The 27740-nt window shown below is 40.7% G+C and overlaps 1 protein-coding gene across 6 annotated transcripts in view; it reads right to left on the reverse strand.

Moving 5' to 3' along the window:
• Positions 1-5537: 5537 nt before the first annotated feature.
• Positions 5538-27740, reverse strand: part of LOC139628454 (A-kinase anchor protein 13) — a 105546-nt gene continuing 83343 nt past the window's right edge. For 4 of the 6 annotated variants that reach the window (XM_071490126.1, XM_071490130.1, XM_071490131.1 and 1 more), the window contains 15 exons: positions 27558-27683; positions 26954-27071; positions 23571-23819; positions 23354-23430; positions 21566-21747; positions 20487-20569; positions 20146-20334; positions 17420-17566; positions 15588-15661; positions 14722-14766; positions 13467-13517; positions 12907-13179; positions 11561-11743; positions 10848-11142; positions 5538-8675 (listed from right to left, as the gene is read on the reverse strand). In XM_071490126.1, coding sequence (XP_071346227.1) covers positions 8623-8675; positions 10848-11142; positions 11561-11743; positions 12907-13179; positions 13467-13517; positions 14722-14766; positions 15588-15661; positions 17420-17566; positions 20146-20334; positions 20487-20569; positions 21566-21747; positions 23354-23430; positions 23571-23819; positions 26954-27071; positions 27558-27683 — 2145 coding nt within the window. In that variant the 3' untranslated portion in view covers positions 5538-8622. The remainder of the gene's footprint in view (positions 8676-10847; positions 11143-11560; positions 11744-12906; positions 13180-13466; positions 13518-14721; positions 14767-15587; positions 15662-17419; positions 17567-20145; positions 20335-20486; positions 20570-21565; positions 21748-23353; positions 23431-23570; positions 23820-26953; positions 27072-27557; positions 27684-27740) is intronic. The other 2 variants (XM_071490129.1, XM_071490128.1) reach the window with 2 other exon arrangements.

Consider the following 27740-nt stretch of genomic DNA (forward strand, 5'->3'; position numbering starts at 1 on the left):
CATCCAAACAAATCAAAATGTCGTAAACAAAATAGAAAGATTTCCCTTTTCTCCAACTCTACTTGGGCACTGGCCCCCAACCAAACCTTTATGAATTTTCCATGTTCTTGAATGTATGCCACTATAGGAAGCATGGCAACTAAAATATCTTTTCATACTTGTGTGGATTATCTGGAATCTGTACGTATGGTTTGTTGTGTAAACTCAGGAGTTAGTGAGGTAGAGAGTTGTTTGCAGAATATGATTCAATTTGATGTGAATTCATTGATATTAATTTTATCGCAAACCTTTTATCACAGCAACTAGTGAGTAGCACCGTTGGGAAGCTCAAGTCATGTGGTTTCACTTGATATATGGATGTTAATTGTGCGATGAGTATTCCGCCAGCAATTTAATAGAGACGAATGAGTGCGATTTGGACACATCGGTCGTCCTGAGGCACATGCCCCCGTGAAATGCGCCTGGCGACGCTGATGTGAAGGACCTTTTTGATTTTCGAAGAATTCTTGTGTGCAGTCTTAAAATGTAAGCACCTCTAGATGGTGTCATTGAGGCTCTCGAAAAGACCGCTTGTCTGGGGATGGTAAGCCTAACACAGGCTTTCATTTCATACCTAGATGTTTGCATAATCCAAAATTGATCAATGAAGCAAACTACACATTGGTGTTCAAGACATACTGTTCCTATTGAAGTGTGACAGACCAAGACTAATGGCCTATCAAAATGATAGTTCAGCTTGTTTGATGTGGGGTTGTGTGAGTATTTATCTATTATCAGATAAAGCAGTGAAATTCTAAATATAGCATATACTTGAACTGATACGAGTTTTTTTCAGTGGGCATTTTGTAAAATGGCTAAAACATGTTTTTTGCACATGGCCCTGTTCACAGCAAATACTACTTCAGGTAACACACTGACTATAGATAAGTACCTCACACAACGTTAAATTACCCAAACTATCACTTTAAGGTTATTATTTACAAACTCCTTTCCTGGGTCAGTCAGGACTCTTTCGGGTGCACCAAACGTATAGAGAAAGTCCAGAACACACTGTGTCACTTTGTGAGCTCTTTAACTCTTCAGTGGTATGCCTCCGGCTCTTTCTTATTCCACCATGACGCAAATATATTAATATTTGCCATCAGTGGGTGTCATCTTACCAATGCCAACCAATTCCAGAGGCTCAGTCACCCAATCAGGGCATATTTATGTATTTTAAATTCAGAGCCAGCAAGCCCAGCTTTGAATAAATTTGGTTTAAATACATTGTATATGCAGTGTATTCCTTTTTCTTTTTTATTGAAGCCCTCTTGGTCTGACATGGATGACAGTAAGAAAGAAAAAACATGTACTCAATCACAAATTTGCTGTGTGCCCTGATGAAAAATTTTGATTGAATAAAAACTCTACCAAGATAAGGAAATGGCAGCCATTAAGATCAACAGTGTATGGCACTTGCAGACCTGACGTCCTGTTCCAGGTAAGTAAGAACTGCTGATTATGGCACTGTGGGTTTTCCCCACAACCACTAACAGGGCTTCTGTGGAGATGTGGTCATGTTCCTCTTTTGGAGACATGACTATGGCCGGGTTTTCTCTGCCATCTCATTTGCTCTGATAGATGTATTGAAGTGCATTATCTGGTGAGAATTATTTTTTTTTGTAGCTATATCAAACACACCATTAACCTCAGGCTTAAAAGGTTTTCACCCTTCACGATGAAGTTTTCACTTCTTTTAATATTACTACTAATATTAATACTACTCCTTGCTTATAGCTTGTAGCTGGACATTTGTTACAGTGTGATTTCCAGCAGTTTCTTTTGGTCAAACTGTTTTGTATGTATGTGCTGCCTCCTGGTATCCTCATTTTATAGGAAGCTCAATTATGAGAATAATGAGAAGTCAGTGTTAAACATTATTAGATATGCTGCTTGCAGAATATTCACTCTGTCTTGTTGAAATCAGGTGTCACAGCTGCTAGGAAGTCAGGTAAATCCGCGATTGTCATGGTCACGTGCACATTTATCCCCACTTAACATGATCCCCAGTCGTTCCGTAACACCAGCCCTCTCTGAGTGACTGTCATTTATTCATAGGGAGCATGCTGCCTGCATGTTCTAGAGCTGTGCTCACATATGTAAATTTTGTCCACGCCAGCGATAAACATAATTCAGCAGAGGCAGGGAAATATTAACCATGGAAAAAACTCTAATAAACTAATTTAATAAATTCAGCAGTATAATCACACTATCTTCAACACTTTGTTGGCAGCAGTAGCGTGAATCATGGGCTTAGGGCAAGGGCTCTTGTACAGTCACCCAGCCGCCCTGGCTGTAGAGCCATGCTTCCACTTAACTGAGCCTCGCCTCCATTACAGCAAATAAAATAAACTGAGCAAAAATATCAGTGCAACACTTGTGTTTGCTTCCATTTTTCATCAGTTGAAATAAAATACTTTTTTTTTTTTTTTTTTTTCAAAATAAAACTGCACAATTTAAAGTGTCCTTTTATTGTGACCACCCCAGGGCACACCTGTGCAACAATCACCCTCTAATCGGCATCTGCTTATGCCACACCTGTCAGGTGGATGGATGATCTTGGCAACTGAGAAGTGCTCACTAACATGGATTTAAACACATTTATGAGCAAAATTTGAGAGAAAGACGCCTTTTGTGTGGTTAGAAAAAAGTCCTTGATTTTTAATTTCAACAAATGACAAATGGTAACAAAAGCATGTGTTGCGTTTATATTTTTGTTCAGTATACATTTATCACATGTACCATTATTGCTAAAGGGACACACTGAGCAAGAGAGAGCGGGAGAGTGGAAGGGAGAGAGAGAAGCTGTTGGTAACTGCTAAAGAAACTAGCAGATCTGAATAGCATGTAAACAACAGAAACATGAGCAACTGGAAATGAGACAATATGCTTACAACAGCATGTCAGGTAAGAAATAAAGAGAGCTTTTCATTTGGAACGGTTACAGATGTTGAGTTTGTATTAATGCATAATGCAATCATTTTAACAGGGCAAATGGGAGTCGATCAAAATGAGGCTTTGCACCAAAATACCAGTATAACCAATTCTACATATCAAACAGAGGGAATTAGAAATAAAGACCTGCCTCTAAAACAAACCTGCCTCAAATGAAGTCCTGTTACCTTTAACAGTTGAGGTAAATCAAGCCCCAGTCACTACGTGGGGAAATGCAGTGGTTGAAAACTGTTGTGGATTAGCTGGAAATGCTCCCTGTTGATGTAATAGAAACTGTTCATTTTCATTTTGCATCTCATATGAACTTCAAAGGTGATAATATGTTACTGTTGCATTTACAGCTTGTTTCTGTTGTAGTGGCTAAAAAATTTACTCTGCCAATGAAAAAATGGACGCAGGTCTTTAATCTGTAATATTTCATTGTGGCATTTCTAGTTTAACTAAAGTACATGAGAAATATGAGGACTGTTTTTATGCGTGGAAGAGTTTTTTAAACCGGTGATGGTCCAATAGCCGTCATATCTACCAAGTGACCTCTGCTCTCTAAGCTCTGAAGAGCTGCAGAGAAACCATCTCTAAGTGAAACTGAAGCTTATTTTGTGATGGAGCAATCTACTGGAAGGTACTGATGCTTTAGCACTGAGAGTATATCATGAATCCTCAACTCTTTTCATTATTCACTCAAGTGTTACAGACTTATCAAGTGTAGCACATACTTTCTTTTCCTATTCTAGGACATGCTGGAATTTTTTTGCTTGCAGTAATTATACAGTCATAATTTCATTTCCTCGGCCCCTCCTTCCCACTCTGTCTCTCCTTTTGCCATTTAGCTTCCCCCTTGTGTCTCAGTATCCCTATCACCATGACAACCAGGAGCAGACGAGGATATCTAGCTTTCTGACACTGCCTCACAAACTTACTGCTATACAACTTTTATTTGATGGGAATACTCTAAAAGAGATAAAAACAACTTTTATAGTGATTTGCTCCAAAAAAAACAAAATTTACACTGCACCCTATCAAGCTACTGATTCCCTGTTTGCTCTTATCAGGTGATGTTTTGTCTCTGGAGTTTATAAGCCGAATGAGCAGAATGGAGAAATATTTTGCAAGGGCTGAAAATAAATCCCATGGCTCAAATGATAAGTCAGACCTGGGCAGCAATGAGGAGAGATGGGATTTTGATTTTTGAACCTGGAGTGGTGCACAAGATCCTACTGTTAAGAAAAAAAAAAAAATTGAGAAAACTCCACAGTTGAGGTTTCCAGAGGCAAAACACTGCAGGGTTGAGCAGGCAGAACACGGTCTGCAGCAGCGTAGAGAGCGCAGAGATTAAAGCAGCTGGTTCTTTATTTATCAGCAGGTACGAATGCTGCTGTGTGCCGCCACCGCTGTCAATCCGTCAAGGTTGTTGTCAACTTTTTCCTCTGGCGGTGGCGCTCAAACAGCAGTACAGCCACTAATGGGAACCGAAAGTCAAACCATTAACAGAAGTTAGTGATAGGAATTTAATTGCCTCTGCAACAAAAAGGTGGATTAATAAGAAGAAGTGTTTTCATTGTAATAAGGTGTACAAAACAAAACAAACATAAAAGCAGGTGATGAGTCAGGTCATGAATAAAGATCAGGACAGAGGGAAGAAGAAGAAAAGTAAAACTGCACTAATCAAAGGTTGGATTACCAATCCAGACCCCAGGCTTGAGATGGGGGGTGTCAAACATCTCGATTATGTCAGTTGATATTGTGCTTATATGGAACATATCCCTAACAAACGACGTTGACTTCCTGTGGTCATCAAATCAGAGTTCAGATCTCAAAGCAATCGAGAATTTGTGGCTGCGCTTGACTCACCTGACAGAGCTTGAGCTGTTTTTGTAAATAAGGAATGGCAGCACCTGCTGAATGCATCTTTAAATCTATCCATCAGATAAGATGGATAGAAAACTTACAAAGGGGGTGAATAGTTTTTACAGACAATGTAGTTGGTGTTTAATTAAAGTCACTACAGAAAGAGCCATGTAATGTTCCAGGAGAGGAGCTCTGAGCACAGAGAAGCCTTCCTCCTCCTCCTCCTCATGCTAATCATATGGAATCAAATGGAACATTTTAACAACATGACTGAATCAGACACATTTTCCAAAAGGCAGCAAAACATCAAAATAATGCACTTTAATTTAATGCACCAATGTTTCAATGGTCCAAAAACACTCACAGGCACTATTAAGCACAATTATGGACACTCGTTAAAAAAGTAAAAAATGCGTTTGTGCAATACAGTTTGTACGTCCTGTAATTTCTCTCTTATTGCATTTCCTATGGACAAAGATCACTGACAATGTTTTGACCAGTGATAGTTTTCCTCAGGTTTGTGAGTAATTAGGATATACTGGTCAAACGAATACGATAAGCATTGAGCATCTTGCACTAATTGTTAGGTAACAGACATTATTATTAAAATTAAAAAACAAAAATATTTTATTTTATTAAATTATTTAACATCTTGTTGGAAAACTGTAATAAGCACACAACCAACACTTAAAATGTCCAGTATTATTTTTTTTCTTTTTATTATGAGAGAAATGTGTCTTTACATTGTTTATCACCCCGAGGGTGAGAATAAAACATAAATAAAACATTATTACAAAATGTTGCATTGAATCACAAATGGAACAATTCATTTTTTACATTTGTTTTTGTTTTGTTTTTTTTATACAGAAATCATATTTACACATTTGCCCTTTTTTTACATTGTGTAGAATACAACAGTTGTGTACCATTTCTATAGTACAAACCTTTCCTTCGTTTCAAAGCAGAGGTATAAAAGCTCTCCTCTCTCTCCTGAGAAGATGCTAGGTTCTACTCTAGTGCATTTTATCATTAAGATTTAAGGCTACGCGGGGTTCACCTGATGGACACACTCGTCTCGAGGACAGGCCTATCATCATCGGGGGAAGGAGTTCATTTTCCTGACTCGCATCTGTTGATTGTCCCTTACAAAGAGAGGTTTGTGGTTCTGCCCGGTCGCTCCCTCCAAATGTTAGACCTCCTTTTTTTCCCATATTAAAGCTGCTGTTGACTGGTTTCACTGAATAACCAATTACAATCTCTGACAACTTATTTGTTTCTGCAATCAATTACAAATGCCGAGGGGAAACTGTCAGAGTGTGAGAGCCCACGCTCATCACATTATCTCCGTACACCAATGACCTGCTGAGAAAAATATGCTAATTTTGCACAGCAGGGAGAATATATATATATATATATATATATATGTATAATAACGAATAAAAAACAAATCAGTTTCATACTTTTGGTTGTTGTTGTGTAAAGGATGGAACTCATTTATACATACTTGAGGTGCTCCCCAGTGGTCAAAACACACCTGAAGCGACTGAGAAAAAAAAGCCCATTCCTCTGTTTCTTTGACAGGATCACACCAAAGCCATAAACAAAAGACATGAAGCAACTAACAGGCTGGTCCTTAAAGCCTCTTAGAGGACACACTATGATAAACCAGCCTGGACAGGAAGTCAAATCCTCAACACAGACAGCGAGTTAACAATCAAGCACTTAGACATTAGACAAAAGAGGCAGCAAGGAAGCAGATCAGTGACGCTGCTCTGTAATTCACTGGAAAAGCATGGACATTTTTTTTTCTGTCTTCCTCTGTTTTTATTCCCTACCTGTCCAGCAGGTAGTCGTGTGGCCCACAGTGGGGTGAGTGGGACTGAAACATAGACTTCAAACGTAAGACAGGTCATCTTGGAAACATTACATAAAAGCTACCAGCCCCTTTTTAATTTTACACACTCACAAAATGGAAGCGCAGCATCTTTTATGTATTTTCACCAATTATCTCGCTTTGGATCATTGTTACTTTTTTATCAGCATCAATTAACAAAACTCCACAAAATATGAAGGTCTCCTCAACGGATCTTCCATACTGATAATAACACACACCCACACCCACACACAAAAATGCATCAACATATTAGGACCAAAGTGCTTCACAACACTGATGTGTGCTGATTAATTTGAAATGATCAGAGGCTGGATTAGACAGGTTCAGTCATTAAACAGGAAGACATAACATCGTCTGTTTTTAGTTAATGTCCTTTCTCATCTTCTCTAACCAGCTGCTTTGTCCCTAAATTAACAGTCTCCATTTTCTAAAACCATCAGCTGTGTGCGTCCACTGAGTCTATAATCAGAGGTAAAAGAGGGAGGTTGAAAGAGAAAGCTAAACTATCTATCAAACAGAAGCCATTAGTATGCTACCTGCGGAGTCACATGCAATTAAAAAAAAAAAAAAAAAAAAAAAACGAAGGAAAGCCCTGCTCATCAGTGCTCAGATGAAAGATGAGGGCTGCATAAAAGCCCATTGACAGGCAGATAAGCGAGGATCAAGCTAATATCCATCCAAGGCTCTAAAACACACTAGAGGATATGAATTGAGCCATTAGACGCAGGGAGATATGTCTCAATCCTTTCATTACTGTTGAGTCTGGAAAAATAGACACGCACATCTGAAGAGTTTCACTCCAAAATGGAGATATCCATAATTCAAATAAGTTAAAACCTCACCAAGGAACGTGATTGATGCCATAAAATCATTACAGAAGATCGCTGAAGTAAACTGAAGTCATCATGTGCCAATTCCACTTTGCTTACAAACTGGAGACAAAATTCGAACACATAATCACATCTGCTTTTCACATCGAGACGAAAGGAATGTCAGGCTCCAATTTTCTGTCAGTGAGAATCTATACACAAACATTTTGGACAGAAAACACTGAAAACATTGATTAAGAAATGCACAAAGGACACAAAGTTTAGGCAGATTTTCCTCTGTGGTTTCAGTCCTCTATAATCAATGAGATGATTAGGAGTGAGGCGTTTCCAGTGCCACATGGAGCTTGTTGACATTATGTGTGAATCCAAGTGGCATTTGGATGCGTGCGTATCTTTTTCTGTGTGGTTAAAGCCACATGGAAGCGGCCCTGCTTCATTCTGTAAATGAATATAACAGTGTGTTGGTGTGGGACTTGCCAGAATGGACAGCTGAAAAGAAAAAAAAGGGGGGGGGGGCTGGTTGGGGCCAATAAGAGACATGAAAACAGGAAGGCAGTCAGGCCCATAACGTACTTGGTAGAGCTTTCACAGTGGTAATCCACTGTGAAATATTTTCTTTGTAATACAGAGTTTTCATAAATGTATATTTAAAATTTCTTCACAATCGACTTCTTTGGAAAAGGAAACAGGGTTTTGTTTTTTTTGGGGGGGGGCAGAACACCCAAAGGCGCACAGCTAATCCATGTTCCCTATTTCAAATGAACTGTAAGTGTGTGTATGCCTACTTGCACACAATAACCGGATTTCTAAAATACTCCGCTCTCCAGAAACTATAAGTGGTATTTCATTAAAACAAGCAAAAAAACACACATGTTCTCTTTTCCTTGCACACAGTGTTAAATTGCTCTACAGTCTGATACGGACAGATGATTTCAAAGGTGCTGGTAGTACACTAAAGTAATGTGTGTCTACTCAGCAATAACACGTTCCTCTGGATGTCAGAATGGCATGATGGGTTGATGATGATGAGGAGGAGGAGGAGGAGAGCCACTTCTCTCAGCAGAAGAAAATCTCTCCATCCAGAGGAGGCTCAGGGCGGTGCTGGGGGTCTGGAAGGAGGAGGAGAGAGAAGTTAGTGTCACCGTCACCTTCTTTCTATAAGAGGAGTTTGACTGCTGATTGGTTATAACATTTATTCTCCAGGGATGTTTAGTGAGCAGCATCAACCTTCTTCATATTGATCAAACTCTTACCACAGTGCACTGTGCTGTCATTGAGATCCATTAAAGAATTGACTAAATCTGCCTCAGTGAGCAGCTCAATGTGCTGGACTCACTGCTCATACCGGAGCCGTCATTTCACATCCAGAGATGTATCAATCTGAGTGGCAGGTTGAGTTTATGATCATGGGAAATATTCTACAGTATGCGGGTTATTATTCTAAAGGGAAAGGGCAACAGAGGGTTTAGCTTTTATTCTCAGTTATCGTCACAAAATCTGATGGTATAAGAGTGTGAAAGCACCAGGAAAAAGCATCAGACATAAAAGAATCGTTGCTAAATCAAAATGCAGCTATACTTGACATCATGTAGTTATTTCGTGGTAAACCCTCCTCTGTTTGTTAGAAGCTCTGTTTTCCCACCAGACTGGACACATGGAAAGCCTGGAATAGGAAAAATATCTATCTCTCTTTTTTAATTGCAAACTCTTATGTCCTTATGTCTATGATTCTCTGTAAAATGACTCAGTTTTTCCAGAGACCAGGGGCCGGTTTCACAAAGATAATTGAGTGTTAGGCCAGTCTTAGTTTTGGCCATAGATCAGTGTAATGCAAGTAAGACAAAGACTGACTGATTTTAAGCCAGAGAAAAAATTAAACACCTTACCCCCGGCCTAACTCAGGCCTAAGACCAATGATACCATGGGGACAGTCAGTGACACCTGCGCTGACCAGTAGCACCCAACAACAAAAAACAGGAGAACATGGCTCATAACCTGTGGTTAGCTAACATTGTTATTGGAAAGAGAGCAATGAGAAGGGAAAGAGATGTTAGAAATTTTTTTTCTAAATCAAAATGTTTTTTTATTGTTACACTCTATGCTGTAGTGAAATAAATAAAGTAAAATGTTGAATTCTTCCAAAAGATAAATATTTCTGCTGGGGTAAACAGAGCTCAGTGGGTGAATGCTGTTCCTCCCTCTGCCTTTTTTAAAAGTCTTAATTTACCCATAATTCATTTCACCACAGTCCGACTTAAGGTAGTCAAGAACTAAACTGCTCTGTGCAACGGATGAATTCAGATGCCTATCTGAAGTCTGACTATTTGTTTTATCTAAGCCATAGTCAAAGTCTGTCTTTGTGAAACAAGCCTCTGATTGGTCAGTATTCAGGCTGCTCACAGGTTCTAATCTGATCCTCTGAAGATAACCTGCTCAGGTTACCATGGTGATCTACCCTGGTTAAAAGCGAGCCAGCTTTGTGAAACCTGACTTAATAGCCGGATAACTCAGAAATCTCTCTCTGTGGAACAGGCCCCAGGTAAGTGTGCAGCAGAGTGGACTGTGGTTACAGACACTACAAGATAAAGGAGACAGAAGACAAAGCAGCAGTATGATGCAAGCTGACACACAGAAGCCACGTTTCTTTAGGATGCATCAGCAGACTGTGCAACCATGACAGGCTGAACAGACTATAATGCTGTTATTATTACACTGTTGAAGATAAGGGTCAGTGTCCTTTGGTTACAAATGTTCATATCTTTCAAAGGCTAAAATTAGACTCAAACTGAAACAGATTTTATAGGTGAAGTCATGAGCAGAAATAAAAATATCTAGAAACATCTGTGCTTCTAAACAAATCAATATGTAAAACATAGATGTACTGTTTGTGAAGGAGCCACTGTGCTTGCATATTGCTATAATTTTAGCTTTGAATAATTATGTACATTTATTAGTCAGTGTGTATGCTATGTCCTTACATTTGTAAAATTAGAATTATTGAATATAAAGTATTCTACTATTGTTACACAAGAAAATGAGGCATGACTACCAGCTCAAACTTATCAACCTTTATAGAAAATATCTTCATAACAACACAGTCAAATTTGGGCTTGTTGCCAGTCACTGAGGTCAAAGCCACGACCCATTTTCACTATTTCCTCTTTCTCTGATAACGAAACATCATGTGTCCTTGACAAAAACACTGAGCTCCACCCTGCTGACTCAATGTATGACACTGCATAATTAAACTAAACGTAAATCCCCCCACATCCATTCTTTACCTGCTGTCTGTGCACTCCCTCCTTTGCCCTTCTTCTTCTTCTTCTCCTTCCCCTCTTTGCTCTTGCTCTTGGCCAGCTGCAGCAGGCTCTTTGAGATCTGGTTGTTGGCTTCGCTGCCCTTGAGGCTGGCATTAGTGGAGGATGAGGTAAAGGGATTGAGGCCTTTCCCTTTGGGCTTGGACTGCTGGGGCTGCAGCCTGGGCAGGGAGGAGGAGGAGAGCTCCAGTGGGTCCAGCTCCAGAGACTGGGAGCTGCCGGGGAACTGAGACTCATCAGACGTCGTCGAGGGAGTCCTCTGGAAGTAAAGGAAGTCTGTTAGACAGGTGAACAGCTGTTGTCTACATCTGTGAATGAATATGTAGGAAAAGAGCAGAACATTAGGGTAATCAATAAAATGAGAAGCTGAGAGGAGCAGTCAGCGGGATATTCTTTTTTCAATGCATAAAAACCTGGAAACATAACCGTGCTGTTTGGATAGCTGGTTTGCTCGGTAATTGAATGTCAAGAGCACTTTTAAATCCACTTTCAAGAGGACCCGGGTTCAAGCCTCCTATATAAGTATCCATAAACATCTCCCCTGCTGAAGTGTCATTGAGTGAAACACTGAACCCCTCCCAGCTCAGTGAGTGTCCCCCTGCAGCCGAGGGGGGGGGCAACAGAAGAGTCAAGTTTCCCCGCATTATTGTTATGATTTTTAAAACCTCCCTGCTCACCTCAGCCAGACGGAGCTCCTCCATCCTGTCAAGCTGCCGCTGCACAGCCTCCCTGTCCCTCTCCAGCTTCCTCTGGGCATCTCTCAGCCTCTCCAGGTCTTTCTGGTACTCCTCCTTCCTGCTCTGCAGCTCCTGCTTCTCTGCCTCCAGCTCCTTCTGCTGCTTCAGCACCTCCTCCGCCTGCAGTGGTTCAGGGGCACATTGATGGATTTATTGAAATTATACAGGACAAAAGGCACAGCATGGTTTCAGACACTGGAAAGGAAGTTACTTCATCATTGGTGGGATGAATCTTTAGGTCTTTGAATCACTGTTGCAACCCAATGATGGTTCAAGCAGAAACTGATTCTAATCAAATTAGAGTCTGCATTTCTACATTTCTTCAAGAAGATACAAATACCAACACAAAATATGGCATGTCTGGAGTCTGTATTTGAAATGATACAGAGTAAAAATGACTTTTAAAAACTTTATTGACTGTTTATTGAATTTTCTGTATTATTGTAAATAAAGAAAAAAGAAAAAAAGCTGCAGTAAAAATAAAAAAACTAATTCTGTATTGAATGAGATTGCATTTTCTGTTCCATAACAACCACAAACTTCATTTCAATGACCTGTATCTTAAATCTAATCTAAAATAAGATACAGTGACAGTGTGAGGGTGGGAGGCCCACAGTCGTTTACACTACTGAGGCAGATACTCACATCTTTGATTACTGTCAACATTTTGAAAGAAACGAAAAGGAAAGTTATTTTTCTGGCTTTTTCTTTCCACCGCTACTACACCCACAGCAGTTTGTGTTTAAAGGGAAGGATTTAGAAATTCAGTTTAGCTCTTTGCAGAAAACTGAAACTGACGTGAAAACTGAGCCAAGGCAAGTGTAAATACAGCAGAGTGCTTATGCTCTGAGAGTGAGCAAGAAAGTGCTGGTACTTACAGGAAGACCATACCACTGTCATTCAGCCAATCACAGGTCACTGCCATCTTCTAGCACATGAGTTAGTATGTTAGCTCTAAGCTTACTGCTAGCCTTTATGCTAAAACTTCTACCACTGCTCCAACATCTTTGCATCTTCCTCAGTTTTAATTTGATTATTTGTCTTTGATCTGAGTGAAACTAAACTTACAGTTGAGGGGTTTTTTTAGGGTTTTTCCAGTCTAAGGTCTATTTTTCAGCCTGTTGTCACTACTCAGCACTGCAGGAATCCCTGAGTTCCTGGCACAATGGTATTTATCAGGTGAAATACAGTACAAGGGGAGTTATGGCAAAACCTTAGTACTAAGACTTAGAACTGCACAGAAACAGAACAATACACAGAACAGGTAGAAAATGATGCATAGTTACCTGCACGTGCACCTGCATCTCCCTTTCAGTCAGCTGCTGTTCCCTGAGCTCCCACCCCCTCTCCCTCCTCCTCTTCTCCTCAGCATGAGCTGCCTGTTGTCTCTGCAGGGACGCCAGCTCCTGCCGCTGCTTCTCCAGGCTGCGCTGCTTCTCCTGCTCAATCAGGGAGTTGGGCCGGGAGGACTGCCGCGATAAAGACGTGCAGGAGGAGGAGCGCTCGCTCAGGGCCTGCCGCTGGTCCTCTATGAAACTGTCCTGCTGGACCACCACCGCCTAGATTAGACAGGTCCAGATTCACACCCCACGGAGAGTAGGTCAGACACATGCCTCCTGCTATTGTGTGGTATTTGGATACATCTTTCAAGATATTATTATTATTATTATTGTCTCTGTCTATATTGCCTTGATTGCACTGCACTACAGTGGGCATGATGTTTTTCTTTCCCTCTTCACTTCACACAGGAAGTGAGGTCTTTAAATTCACACTGACAGAAAAAAGCTTCACAGAGTTGCATCATGTTAAGTCTGCACATGAGTATATTGTATGCAAAGTATGTTACCTGCAGAGTGCTGAGCAGGAGATGCAGATTGGAGACACTGTGAAGGACCTGCTGTTGGGAAAAGAGAGACCACTGAGTATCACTTAAGCTCCAATCATCATCTGTTCTTGTTTTTAGATGAGATAAATGATGCTGCCTCGGCTTTTTGCAGCACTTGACTCATTGCTTGTTGTTGTTATAGTGTTTTCTTTTGATTTTCCATGATAGTTGTGTTTGCATAATTCTGTTAAAAAAGGCCAATAAAAAACTCTCTATAGAAAAAAAGTGAAACATTAAACATTAAAACTTGAGTTGATGGTGATGTGACCTTTTCTCCATTAAATGTTGAGCTTTCAGCTGCCAGCAGTGTTTACTAGAACACAAAATGTTCTAATTATAGTTCAGTGGGAACTTAACAAAATAACATTTGCCAAGCACATCTGCAGGAAGTGTTGTGTTATCATGCAGAAATACAACACTGTGGTCTGCGTAGCAAATACATTTGTGCAGGTTAATATGTCACACACAAACAACACAGACAAACCTTGTATTTTATCATTAAACAGTTTACTGAAACCATCCTTGACCTGTTTTTGTTTACATTGAAGGCGAAAGTATTTTAATTACTGCAGAATGTGTTCTGCATTTCTTCAGAACTTTTTACAAATTGAAAGCACACTGATGTGAACTGTGTGAAGTTAAATGTTGACAACTCGGAGTGGACACATTTCACATGAACACTTTTTCAACTTTACCGTTTTAGGATAAAATGTAAACCATACATTTGATATATTATTAACTGCAGGTGTTATGGATGACCTTTCAGAATACTTTTTACTTTTGATGCATTAATGTGGTTTGTCTGCTTTACTTTTTCATCTCGCTGAGTTCTACTGCTATCTTGCTCGCACTGCTTGGGAAGCTTGCTCTGCTCTCATGCATAATTCATTTTCATCTTATTTTTCATTAAAACTCTTCTTAAAGCTCGCACTTATAGACAAGCTTTTATTAAAGGACTCCTTCCTTTTACAGTTTGCTTCCCACATACGTTTGTTAAGTTTGGGTGCATTTTGGGTTTTTTTGTTTTTTTTTTTATTCCTTCCTGTGAGTTTTGAATAATGACACATCTTAACACAAACATCTACAGTGCAGCAGCTACTACTGTTTCAGCTAATACGTTTACTGATGCTGATAACAATGATGTTGACACAGAGTTTTGACTGTTTCCATGTAAACAGCAGCTCTCATTTAATCAGAGACAGGAAGTCAGTGCTACCTCACTGTTCCTCTTCAGCAGCAGCAGCAGGTTGGCGTTTCCTCCCTGCACATAAACACAAACACATACTGAGTACAGCCAGAGCAGAGTGCAATCATAAACATGCATCTGCTGGTGTGTTCCATCATGTGTGTGCAGTCAGTGTACGTGAGAGCGAATACTGTACAGTATGAGTATGAATGTGATTATAGCTGCATATGTGGGTGTGCTGCACAAATCTAATTGTATCAGGCTGTGATTGTGTACAGCTGATGCGGTAGTACAGCAGTCCTGCAGCTGTTGTGTTACCATGGGTCAAACGTCTCTAAAAATTGGATTTCATATTTACAAAGAAAACCATCAGCTGATGTGAATATAACAGAGAACGCTTGAATTAGCGCCTCACTGTATTTTTAATGATGCTCACACTCCCTTCTTTAAAGCTGAACTCTCTTTGAACTTTTGCTCCATAGCAGTGTTTACAAGTAATGGCCCGGTGTCTGGGTTCAGAGACAAGAGCTGCACACTTCAGTAGCCTGGTCTACTAAAACATTCAAGAAACAATTATGTGCAGGATATATGCAGAATAAATGACTGCAAAGGCGAGCATCCACTGCAGGACTCTAATAGCAACACCTAAAGGCGGCCCATTCATTTCCATCCACTATTGAATTCTTATGCAACTGATGGTCGCCATTAGCAACGGGACCTAGCAGGATAAGTCAAGAGGCTAATTCACTGGAGGGAGAGAAGCGGCTAAATTCATCAGAATGGTGTTGTTAATGTTGGAGGACAAACGCACCCCCACACATGGCCTCAAGTTCTCATTGAAGCGTGGGGGTGTAGCAGCTTCTGACTGGAGAATAATTGGCTGCTGAGATACTGACCTTCTTTAAAACACTGTCAGACTCCGTCCTGCGCAGATCTCCTACTGTATCCTCGCCCTCGTCTCGGTCGCCGCCTGATATAAAGGGAAACCACAGGAGAGAAGATGAGCCAGGCGGCAAAGAATCCACATTCACAAACAGGAGAAGACCAGAGCAGGGTGACAGTAAATATTTACACACTGAAACCATGTCGTTAAAATCAAATAAATGAAGGCAATCACATTTTAATGATGACATTGGAACAATTTGTTCAACAAGTGGTCTTCACTTTCTCAGACACAGTTGAGAATAAAGGTAATAAAACAGGGTCTATTTGTGAGGCTGGTAGATTTGAGGTGCAAATTAATGCTAATAGAATATTTGATGTGAAACTTATGTTTGGGTAAGTGCAAATGAAAACTGTGAATTAACTGTGAACAAGCAGCATCGTGATTAATAAAGAGCTAAATGAACTGCAGCCTCAAGATGGTCACTGCCAGGTCAACAACCACCCACTAGGAGAAATAATCACATTTTCAGGCAAAACTAAAAATCACACCTGAAACTTCAGACACATATCTCATAAGATTTTTAATTTTAACGTGTAGCAGTGCACATTTTGAGAAAGCTGGTGATTGTGAATCAAAAACAGATGTGGTACAGATAATATTAGGTGACTCTTTCAAATTAAAAACATTTGGTAGTTTAAAATGATCCTGATTATGTTTATGCAATATATCAGACTTACAGATAAGATAGGAAAGATATTCAAACATCACAGACTTTTTCTCCCATCAGGAGACACACATTGGGCTCTTATATGAAAAAAAAAAATTAAGTCACAGTTTTGATGTCTGAAATTACAGATGTTGTGACCATCAGCCTGTTCACCATCACCTTTTTTTGAAGGTCATGATCCACTCATTCATCGATCGATTAATCTCAGCTGTCATCTGTGAAGATTTGAGTCTTTTTGAGCTACTAATGCACATGAACTTTCAGCCCCACATGTCTGTACTGTTTGTGTTGATGTTACAATGACAGCTCATCTAAAAATGATGTTTGACATGTTTTTTTAAATTCATTTAATTATCATAATACTATTATTTGCATTTTGTTTTCCTTTATATTTGCATTTCCTTCCCACCCCACTCTCCAAATCTCCTCAGCGCTGCTAAGCCCTCCTTTATCTGAAATACTAAGGCAGTTTAGTTGACTCTTATACAACTCAAAATCCATACACATCATCTCATTCTTAGAAAACCTGGACTGTCTCCAGTGTTTACATTTGTTACTGTGTCTGCTTCCTGAACAAAATAACAGGTAAAAAGAGGTTTTAAAAGTGTCACACTGATAAAAACACTTTTATTGTTTCACATCAGTTCTACTGATGGAGCAGTGTGGACCTCTCATGGCTCAGTATCTGCCGCGCTGTCAGTGCAGTCTCACTATGAGCTTGCAAGCCACCAGTTCAGAGGTATCGCCTGAGGCCACATCTCCCCTAGGAAACTTCAGCTCCACTGTCCAAGCCCCTGTCTAAAATGTTTTATCTAACTGCAGTGAACAGGAGAATTGTGGGAAGTGCCGGGTGTGGTGCCTGCTGTTCTGTGACCGCTAAAAATCAGTTTTTAGGATGAAAGTGAAATATTTTACTTTTCCTGCTGTGCTGGGGTTTCAGCAGTTGTCAACACACATCTGCAGTCCAGTCATTGAGTGGATGCAGTTATCTGGAGCAGCAGGTGGGTTCACTGTGTTGGACTGTTACAGGCTTCAAATACGTAGCCTGGCTGACCACAAGGCCGGACTGTGCTCTCCATTAAAAAAAAAAAAAAAAAACATCAACCCAGACTTACCCTTATTGCTGTGCATCTGGTGACTGTCGAAGCCTCCGAAGGTCTCAGCCCGACGGGGCAAACACACCGGCCCCACGCCTCCTCCCTCCTGGACACTGGCCATGGCCCCGCCCAGGCTGCCGTTCACAAGCGCCTGTAATGTCTCCACTGTCACGCACAGACACACACAGACACACACACAGACACAGACATGCACACACACAGGCAAACATCAATGTGCAGGTCAGTAAGTGAATTATCTCGGCTAACTGCGTTACAGTTCGGCTCTGCACTCATGAATCCTACCAGGCACTCAACCTGGTATAGGCTCCAGTTGCTAAGCAACTATTGACAATCTGTTTGAACCACAGAGCACTTTTACTAAAAGTTTAAATATCTTTTCCATCTGAGATTATATAAACTCTGGGTGCAGATATACAGCATTGTATCCATATGTAGATAGAGCAAGCGCTTCCCAGAGAAAATTAGGAGAAACAAAGCCGCCGCTGGTGGATGTCGATTCACAGTAAAACACAATAACCAGAAGAGGCAGAATAAATGACATTACAGCCCATTCACATATCAAATACGTACAACAACTGCCCCAGGCTTTAGAAGAAGACGACGACAAATACATTCTGTAATAATGTAGCTCAACCTTTACAGAAGTTTCCCTTCATACATCTTCTTGCGTTAGAGCTGCAGCTGATTCTTCTCCAAATGTCACACAGTTACCAAACCTGCAAACTTTAAACCAACCACATCACTCTCAGTGTAACTCACAGCTCTGACTGAAGCAGTCGCTCAGCTCTTTCAGGGGTAAACACCAAGAACGGCTTGTTTAAATTTAGTGAGTGTGTATTATTTAAAATGTTAATACACAGAACACAAAACAGCTCTTGACACTTCCAATATACCAAGAAATGATGCTGTATGCTTACAAAGTACTGTACTGTAATGACAATCAATCACAGATCCTTTTTCAGTCAATAGTAATTTTTCTACAATGATGAGAATTTAAAAAAAAGTAAATCTCCTGAATAAAAACTGAAAATAAGGGAAATTATTATTATGATTCAACACGATGGAATGTTTTAAAAACACTTTTTGACACTTGTTCTAAAGGTTGTTTTTTTTTTCAGAGCCGCTTATTTAAATTGAAAGTCAGTTTCATGTGCAGGGAATGCAGTGTGTGCTTCTCCGCTTCTCCACACTTCATTCTCTCGCTGTCACAATACACAGCCTCTCTCTCAGTTCACCTCTCAGCTCATGCTGCTTTCTTCTCATACACATTTGACAAACGGGGCTGCCACAGCACCAAACAGAGCCCAAGGAAAAATCCTAAAAAAACCCTTTGACTCCTTTAATGTTTTCTATACACTCTCTTTAAATCATCCCGAAACACAAACAACACCAGACCTCTGCTCTCTCAGCCTCTGTTTACTGCTGAGCTACTGAGCCAATTACATGAATTATTAGATGTGTTTTATGCTAGTTAATATGCAGGTTTTCTTAACATGGCAGCCTTTTTAGTTAGTAGCTGTCCAGTCCTCTAGATAAATGTCTAAATGGAACTTTTCCACATGCAGGACTGAAAACAAACAGTAGAGGAAATTTCTCAGCATTGCATTGTGATCTGTGGCTGGAAATGACAAGTAGAGCTGGTAAAACTGTGAACAAACACAGGTTTTTCTTAACAGATAATGAGCCTTTTTCATAGCAGACAAATTGACTTGCAGTAAACACAAGTGTATGTAATAATATAAATGATAGCTCTGTTCGGAGTGGCTGTTCCAGTGGTGGCGTCTTTCTGTTGCGTGTATTGTCTCAGTGGCTTCACTTAGTGGGACACTTCATATGGAGCAGAGCTGTTGTTAACGTGATTGGTAACAAGTGAGAACCTTTCAAAAATGTCTGGTGTGAAAAAGGTCTTTAAAAAAAAAAAAACCTGCTAAAATTTGCTGTTTTATTTTAGTGCACATGACGGGTTATGTAACTGATCTTTAACAAGCATGTTAGGGAAACTGCTCCGAACACTACTGACAGAAATGCTACCAGTGGTAACAAGAGTGGTCTTGAGTCTGCTGCATATTTGCCTTTAGCTGTAACTTCTGATGTCAACATATGGCATCCCATCCTCCCCTGTAGCCCTTCAAGCTCTGTTCTCAGGGACCACCACTCAACTGAGGGCTAATAAGGTAAGGCAACAGGGGGAAAGTCAGATATTCTTTATGTGTGGGGTGTGTAGAGACGTGAGACAAAGTGGGTCTCGATTGTGTCTAAAGCTCAGCCTAAAGTGTGTTGATTTGCAAACCCCTGGCCGAGGGTAATAGGGAAAGCAATTAACCTTGGTGTTGTCGAACACACTGTTACTGTTAACACACTGTTGGTAGATTTCACACTTCCATGTGAGCATGAAAACACAACTATATCAGGTAACACTCCCATGTGCCAACAGCAGAACAGGCACTTTAAAGAGAACATAGGTGGTACAGTCTGTGTGTCATTTGAGGGAGTTCAAAGAAAATGACATTGTGTATTTATTATAGTTGATGAAAACCCCATGTTTGACTTATGACTACCAGCTCTAATAATTTACCATAAAACATGTGGATGGGAACTGAGATAAGCTCCTGCTGCTCTTTCTCTGGATTCAGCTCACTTCACTCTGCCTCACTGCTGAGAACGCTGGACGGACAATGCATCTGGAGGACATATATTATAAACAATCTCTTTCTCCGTCTTACCTTCCAACAGGGCATCTTTCATGATGGATGCCCCCCTGGGTGGCTCCAGGCTGCAGGCTGACCTGAAGAAGGGCTCAACCTGCTGGCAGGCCTCCTCGCCTGGATTCAAGCCCTCCCACATCCCCCTAAAGAGCCGCACCTTCTCCTCCAGCAGAGACATGATCTCTGTATCTTTCTGCCTCAACAAATCTGACCAACAGAGACAGATAGACAGGGGGAGAGAGAGAGAGAGAGAGAGAGAGAGAGAGAGGGGGGGGGGGGGGGGGGGGGGGGGGGGCTGTGAGGATAACATTTTGTGATATTAGGATCAAATTTGTCCCAGGTTTTTTCTTTTCTCTCACCTCTCATCTCCTTGGCTTTAGTCTCCAGTTGTCTCTTGTCATCTTCCGTCTCACTGGGAATCCCTTCATCCTCATCCTTCTCCCTGTCCAACCAAGAAAGAAAAGAAAAGAAAAGAAAAAGCAAACATGATATATTACATCTAGAGCCTTAGATAACAGTGGAACAAAATCTACACTAGTCCCAATATTTGTGTCTACATCTATGACAACACCAATGCTCAAATCTGTTAGGCTGTAAATCAAACAGCTGACAAAGTCAGTTTTATTTATAACATCAGAAATTACAAACAAAAACATTAATTGCCCAGGATTTAATTTATTTATTGACCATTATTATTTATTAACCATTTCAGTTATTTGTCAGGCAAAAATGTACCATTCACTATTCACATTTAACAGACTAAACAATTATTTAAAAACAGGACTAATGAACACAATCATTACCTTGAGACCTATGTACAACACTGGTTTCACAGGGATTAGACAATGTGATGTTATATACATATATATAGTGTTTTTGGTGGAAGACTATCAGAGCATCAATGGAAAACTTTTTTTCTTTTAATCCCCTCCATTTCTGCCAATAGCTCAATCTCAGTTTTGTGTTTTGATGGAAGTCAGACAGACAGAGAGAGAGGGAAACAGAGTATTAAATCTCTCTCCTTCCCGCTGGCTGTAGTCGAATAATCCTCTGCTTATAGCGAGCTGCCCTTGAAGCCAATCCAGCATTAGACTGTCCCTGAGTACATCCCATCCCCAGGTAGAGTAGTGCTAATCCTCCTGACAGCACAGTGCTCTGTCACAGCTTACCGTATATTACAATCTAGAGACTTGGGCTGGGTCTAATTCCTGGGTTACAACACAGATGTACTGTGAGTGAACTCTGAGGGGCCAACCACTGAATGTAAAGCACTATGAAGATAGAGTTTGTTCTGCAATTGAAGTTACGAGTTAGAGGACATGGGATGTGTTAGGTGGGACATTCATGCTCAAGGAAAACTTCTACATTCTTCTGGCAACAAAAAGTATCTGCATATTTAACCCCCACCTAAACAAACACATCAATATACCCCACTTACATGGACTGCATGGCTTCCTGGATCAGCTGCATCCAGCTGTTGCGTTCATCCTTCGAGCTGGCCAGGACCTCCATCATCTCTGGCTTCTCGATGCCTGCCGTGATGAGGAAGAGGCCGCGCTCTTCGTTAGCAACCTCCCTGACGATCAGCTTCTGGAGGGAGAGGACTGTGGAGCGCTGGTCCTGCATGGAGAGGAGGGTGGGGAAGGAGGGGAGGGATAGGTGGAGGCAGCAAGGGAGGAAAAATGAAAAGAAAAAGAAAGATGACAGTGGGAGGGGTCGAAGGAGGCGAGGGGGAGGAGGGAAGAGAATGGTGAGGAAGGGGGGAGAGGATGGTAGAGGCAGGATGAAGGGTGGGTTGAAGCATTGGAGAAAAGGAGGGGGAGAGGAAGAGAAGGATAATTATGGGAGGAGAAAAGGAAAGCAGGACAGAAACAAGTGCAGCAAAGACAGAGGGACAGAGAGAAGGAAGGTCAGTCAGAAAAAAGGAGGATTATAGAGGAATGAAAAAGATGAGGAACAATAGGGAAAGAGGAAGACAAAATGAGATTCTGGTTATCATCCACATTAGAGTCAGCTGACTTGCAGAGCATCATCAGTCCTTACATCCTCAAGACTGCACACACAAAGTACATTTTTAAGCACGTAGCACCGCAAACCGCAGTTTCATTTCTGCTCTGTCCAGCAACACTCTCAAAATGTAACCACATCCCAGCATTTTTTATGCAATCTCTTGTCTGAGGTCTAAAGAAAGAAAGAAAAGCTTTTTATTTATTTCCTCCAGCTGGCTCTCCCCTTCCTACTGTGACTGTGAAGTAAAAAAAACAGGAGTAAAATCCACAGTCCTTATTCTGTGCAGAGATGCTTTCTTAAATTCAAAGTTCACGTTTTTTATTTGTACAAAATTCCCTCTTTTCTTTTGCCGTCTTTCCACTGCAGCTCAGCACAGAAACGAGATGGAATCTATATTAAAAAAGATTATAACTCTGGATGAGGCTCATCTCATTTGGCTGGCTCATACTCCTGAGGCATCACATTAGCTACAGCAACATACTCACAGACACATATTGTCTCTGCTGTCCAGGTGCTGTGACCTCTCTGTCCTTGCTGCTACTGGCTCTTTGTACTGCTGCTGGTCCTCAGACATGAAGCTAAAACTCCCAAACACTAACCCTAACCCTCACAAAAAGCCTGGGTCACATGGGTGTCGTCCATTTAGAAACACATGTTATTCCTCTTTTTATAACTCAAACATGCCAAGCTTTATTTTAATGATGGATGTGATTATGATGCTGCAGGCCTGCTCTGTTTTTATTCCCCCTGATGTGTGTGTGTGTGTGTGTGTGTGTGTGTGTGTGTGTGTGTGTGTGTGTGTGTGTGTGTGTGTGTGTGTGCGTGTGTGAGAGAGAGAGAGAAAGTGTGTGTGCAATGCCATGAAACTGTGAGTCCTGTAAACATGGAAAAAATGACTCAAACCCATATGATTTATCACAGTTGGGTTAGATGCCCAGGGCCAGATCAGCTTTATTAGGTGCAGCTAGCAAGCTAGCCAGAGGCAGGCAGTATTACACAATGGGAATGCTAAGCAGGACAGCTAATGCTAACAGCAACAACAGTGGGATAGGAAAATATGACAGCAACATCTCTGGCAGCGCTCATAAGATCTTTATTACTGAGGGGACGGAGGGAGGGACTGTGGGGGAAATGATGAAGGGAGGAGATAGGAGAGAGAGGGAAGCGAGACATAAGGAGATGGAAGGAGAAGAGAGAGATGACAGCAGGATCCTACCAGCATGGCGAAGACATATTTCTGGTCTTTCTCTTGGAGGAAAACAAAGGTGTCTGACAGGAGCAGAGCGTGGACATCTGGAGAATCAACAGGAGAAAAGTAGTTGTGGTCGGATGAGAGAAAAGTTCAAATGCATAAACATATTTCCACATCTTACATACTTACAAAAAAAAAGGAAGAAAGAGTATCATGCAAAAACATTGGTAAGCATCCTAACCCTTTAGTCTTCCCTGGCTGTTCTTCAGCTGCAGCACTCCGTCGTGGATCAGCTTCCTCCTCAGCAGATCCTCCCTTGCGAAAATCTGACCGCTCTTCATCATCATGATGGACTTGCTGTCCATGCGGCTGTGAAATTCCTTCAGACGGCGTCTCTTCTCGTGCTCGTTCACCTTGCTGTCGACTGCTGCGATCACCTCCTTCACCAGCCGAACAGCCTCCGTCAGGTCATCATAGTCTTCCTCACTCTCTGTGTTCGACATGTGGCGAAAGAGGTCAGAAAAGCAGTGGTGGTACCCAAGGTCTGAGGTTATGTTTTAACCAGACCGTACAACAAACCATACCTCATTACCAGCGGAGTAAAAAACAAGGGTGACTGTGAGTTTCATTCAGGTGTTTTATGTGAAAAGTTCAGACTGTAAAGCTTCTTTTTATGCAGCAGAGGTAGAAATGCAGGAAAGCCATTACTGTTAGGCAAGTCCATTTGATAATTTAATGGCTCCAGACATACATCCTAGAACCAGATGGTTGGAGTGGCACAGCTGAAGAGGAGTTTATGCACAGCAGAAGGTGCTGTGAAATTTTGGTACCCATTTTGGCATTTAACTGTGCCTGCATCTCCACTCACTCACAGACAGTAATGAAAAGGCCTGTTTTGGTTTTAGTTTGCGGAGTTGACCTAACAAAACTCTGTAAAGTCACTTAAACTACTTTCATGTGGAATGAGTTTTCATTCATCCTCTTTCATTTTGTTTCTTCCACCTGCATGGAGTAAACACCGAAATACTACTGAGATTGAGCTATGCCACAAACTGGATTTGAGGTCACCAAATTTTGCATGTATTTGTACAGAGTTTAATGCAAAGTTTCCATTTAAAGGTTTTTGTATCTCTTTTTATGATCATTTATCTAACACATGAGTTTAAGTCATTTGTGTGCATCACTGGCTGCACTGTCTGACCCAACAGTTTCTGCTCTTCGGGTTAATTACAATAGATACTCTGAATACATCTTCCACAACTGGTCAAAAATGACTTCCCCTTTACCCTAAAAGGTCCATTCAACATACCTTAATAGGATTTGAATATAATGTGCTTAAGAATACACACTGATGATTACCTGTATTACTGACTGCATTTTTCACCAGTGTCAGAATGGATGAAGAGAAAGGGAAAGTTATCATAAAAACTCCTGACCTGTCTGATTGTTTCTGTTCCTGATTAGAGTTTCAGGTCTAATCTGATCTTGCACTGAACTTCTCCCCTGTTAAGCGCTCAGCGTGGTCAGTACTGCAAAGACTTTTTCCTTAAAGCCTCTGTAAGATTCAAGTTTTGACATTTCCCTGAATGAGGATCCCATCACTCAGAGTAAGCAGCTGATCATAGGTTTCCAGGAACTTTAGTCAAATAAATCAGCGTTTTGGGAAACACCTTTATTAGTGCAGCAAGGAAGGAGATTTCAAGGAAATCTTTCAAATGTGGACACAAGTACTTAGCTTGGTGCAAATCCTTGTTGGGTATTACACGCCACTCAAAAATTCAAGATGTTGTCTATTTTCAAGATGGCCAATATTTCTGGCAAGGAAATGTCAAGTTCACCGTCACATTACTAGCAAACTAGTTAGCTTACATCACCTAAAGCACACATTGAGCTAACTTTTCACGTCAAAGTCCAGGCTTTAAAGTAAGGTGATTTAAACATGTACCTTTGAAATGTCAAAGGATGTAATTCAGATGACAAGTTTGTTTGATGAGCAAGCTGGCTAACTAGCGTAGCACGCCATCAAATCAGCACAACAAGCTAGCGCACTTATGTTAGCTGCCATTGTACAGTACGGTACATCATTCATATTAAATGATTTCCAATTACATTGTGTTTTATGCATAATTTTTTACATTAGATATTCGAAATTGCAGAGTTGTGACTTTACATAGGATTTAATTGCAAAATCATTGAAATCTGTCCTGTGGGTAAATTCTGTGGTAAAATATGTTTCGTGTACCAGAAATGGTTGCCATCTTGGAAAATTTTGAAATTTCAAGTAGCTAATTGGATTCTTCATATTAATGGCTCAATATCCACATTTGAAAGATGATCATGGTTTGCTTCACTATATTCTCTGTATGAAGTTAATAAACATGTTATGTCTCGTTCACTTACAAGCTGAAAGGATTGATGCCGCTCTCATATCTAAGTCTCGGCAAGAAAGCAAATAAGGGTATTTTACAAAATGTGGAATTATTCCTTCAAATGTTTTGTCGATATGGTTTAAATTACTGTACATGCAGGTGCTCTTTCCTCAGTCTGTTGATCAACTTTGCGGCTACTGAGCGGCTCATAGGGACATTGAGGATAAACTCAACGAGTAAAAGCTTTTGAGAGTCAACCTGTCCCTGATACACACCTCTTTTATATTGTTCACCTGAGTTTTGGACCCATCACATATCATTTTCTCCCAAAGTGCAATATTTTTCTCCATGTGGCTGTTGTACTCTGGTGCTACTAAGCACCAGTATGCTATCTTTAACTGGTACTGTACTGTGGTATTTCCTCTCGGTATATATCAGAGTTGGCAGGAGAGAGTCTTCTTAAAGCACCTTGGGGATTAAGTCAGAGCTCCCCCATCCCACATGGAACTATAAACAGCCTTTGGGGAAGGATTAGAGAGAATGTACACAGTTGGAGGCCAACTGACAAGAGCTGCTTTAAATCAGATATAAATATGGTGTGAAATATTTCAGTTCCTCAAAGTGCGCTTGCTCCATTATCCTAAAAACACCCCATTCTACATATGTCTAATTTTTCCCAAAATATATGAAAGGGTTTTAGGTTTCCTCAAACAAATGACACTTGAACTGCAAATCAACTTGTTTTTCTAATGATCTATGAGCCAGCAACATTTTCTAGATCCTAATGTGCTGATTAGCCTTATTCCGTCATGTTTCCTGTCACTTGTTTATGGAAAAAGCTCCGTGATGAGAGTATAATTAACGCAGCCCACCAGCAGAGAGTTTCAATTTAAAAAACACTTGTGACAGAATATGATAATTTTCTTTACTGCCTTCAAATCTATGACTTTAAATTTGCTCTTTAACTCTGCACTGACAGGTAGAGTACAGGTATAATACAGCAACATTTCACTCATCTACTTTTCTGCTTAGTGCTCAGTAAGTTGGGTTACAGATGTTTTCTTGTAAAACTATATGTCCAACGCCTTGAGACCAACAACTACTGCACTGACTGTACCTGAACACCACTATAAAGTCAGCTGCTTTGTTAGCCTGCCTGTTATAATCTGTGTTTAGCCAGTTAAAACTTTCTCCTTCTAGTTTCCCCCATTTCAAACCAGTGAACACACACAGTAAAAGCATGGATGAAGCTAACCTTTAGTGTGCTGTAGCATTCTCTGAATCAACACCGGGTACTTTGTTATCCTCTGTGTCACCAGCAAGATGCATTCTGGGATGCCAAGTCTCCGCACAATGCTGCTGCTCATCTTTTTCTGTAAGAGTCATGGAAAGGTGTTTTAGTAAAACGTGCCCATACAACATGTGGCTCAAAACAAGACAAGGCTTCAATAAGAGAAGGTGTTTACTGTGATTATGAATGTGACTATGACACAAGGGTTGGAAACTAAAGCCTCTATAATCAGAAAAAAAACAGTTGAAGAGTAATAGGACTTTTATACAAATGTTTCCAATACACGCACTGAAATAAAAACAATAGCAAGACAAAGCAAGAACTGGCTCCCTGGCTGACACAAGAGTAAGTACTTTAAACAACAATGTTTGTTTGACTCCATCCAAAACAGTTGTGTCTGGAAAACCACATATCTTCCAGAAAATTATATGTTCAACACAAAGCAGTAAAAAGGAAGAACAATGCAAAAGCATTAGAAGAGACTTCTCTAAACAGCAACAGTGCTGTGGGATAGATGTATGATGAGTAGACACATTGACATAGACAGAGGCTGAGATGAAGGCCTTACTTTGATGAAGGCTTTGAAGCGTTTGTCTTTGGTCAGCAGGTCCTTGTAGAAGTTGACGGCTTCATTGTGGCGGCTGCAGAACCTTCCGTAAATCCTCCTCATGCTTTCACCATTGGATCCTGAGAACTGGAGCAGAATATGACAAAAAATAACTACACAAAATACACAGAAGCTAGAAGGATA

This window comes from Trachinotus anak, unplaced genomic scaffold (genome assembly GCF_046630095.1).
Source record: "Trachinotus anak isolate AG129_WGS33_773 ecotype Australia unplaced genomic scaffold, CSIRO_AGI_Tana_v1 ptg000011l, whole genome shotgun sequence".
NCBI classification, from domain to species: Eukaryota; Metazoa; Chordata; class Actinopteri; order Carangiformes; family Carangidae; genus Trachinotus; species Trachinotus anak.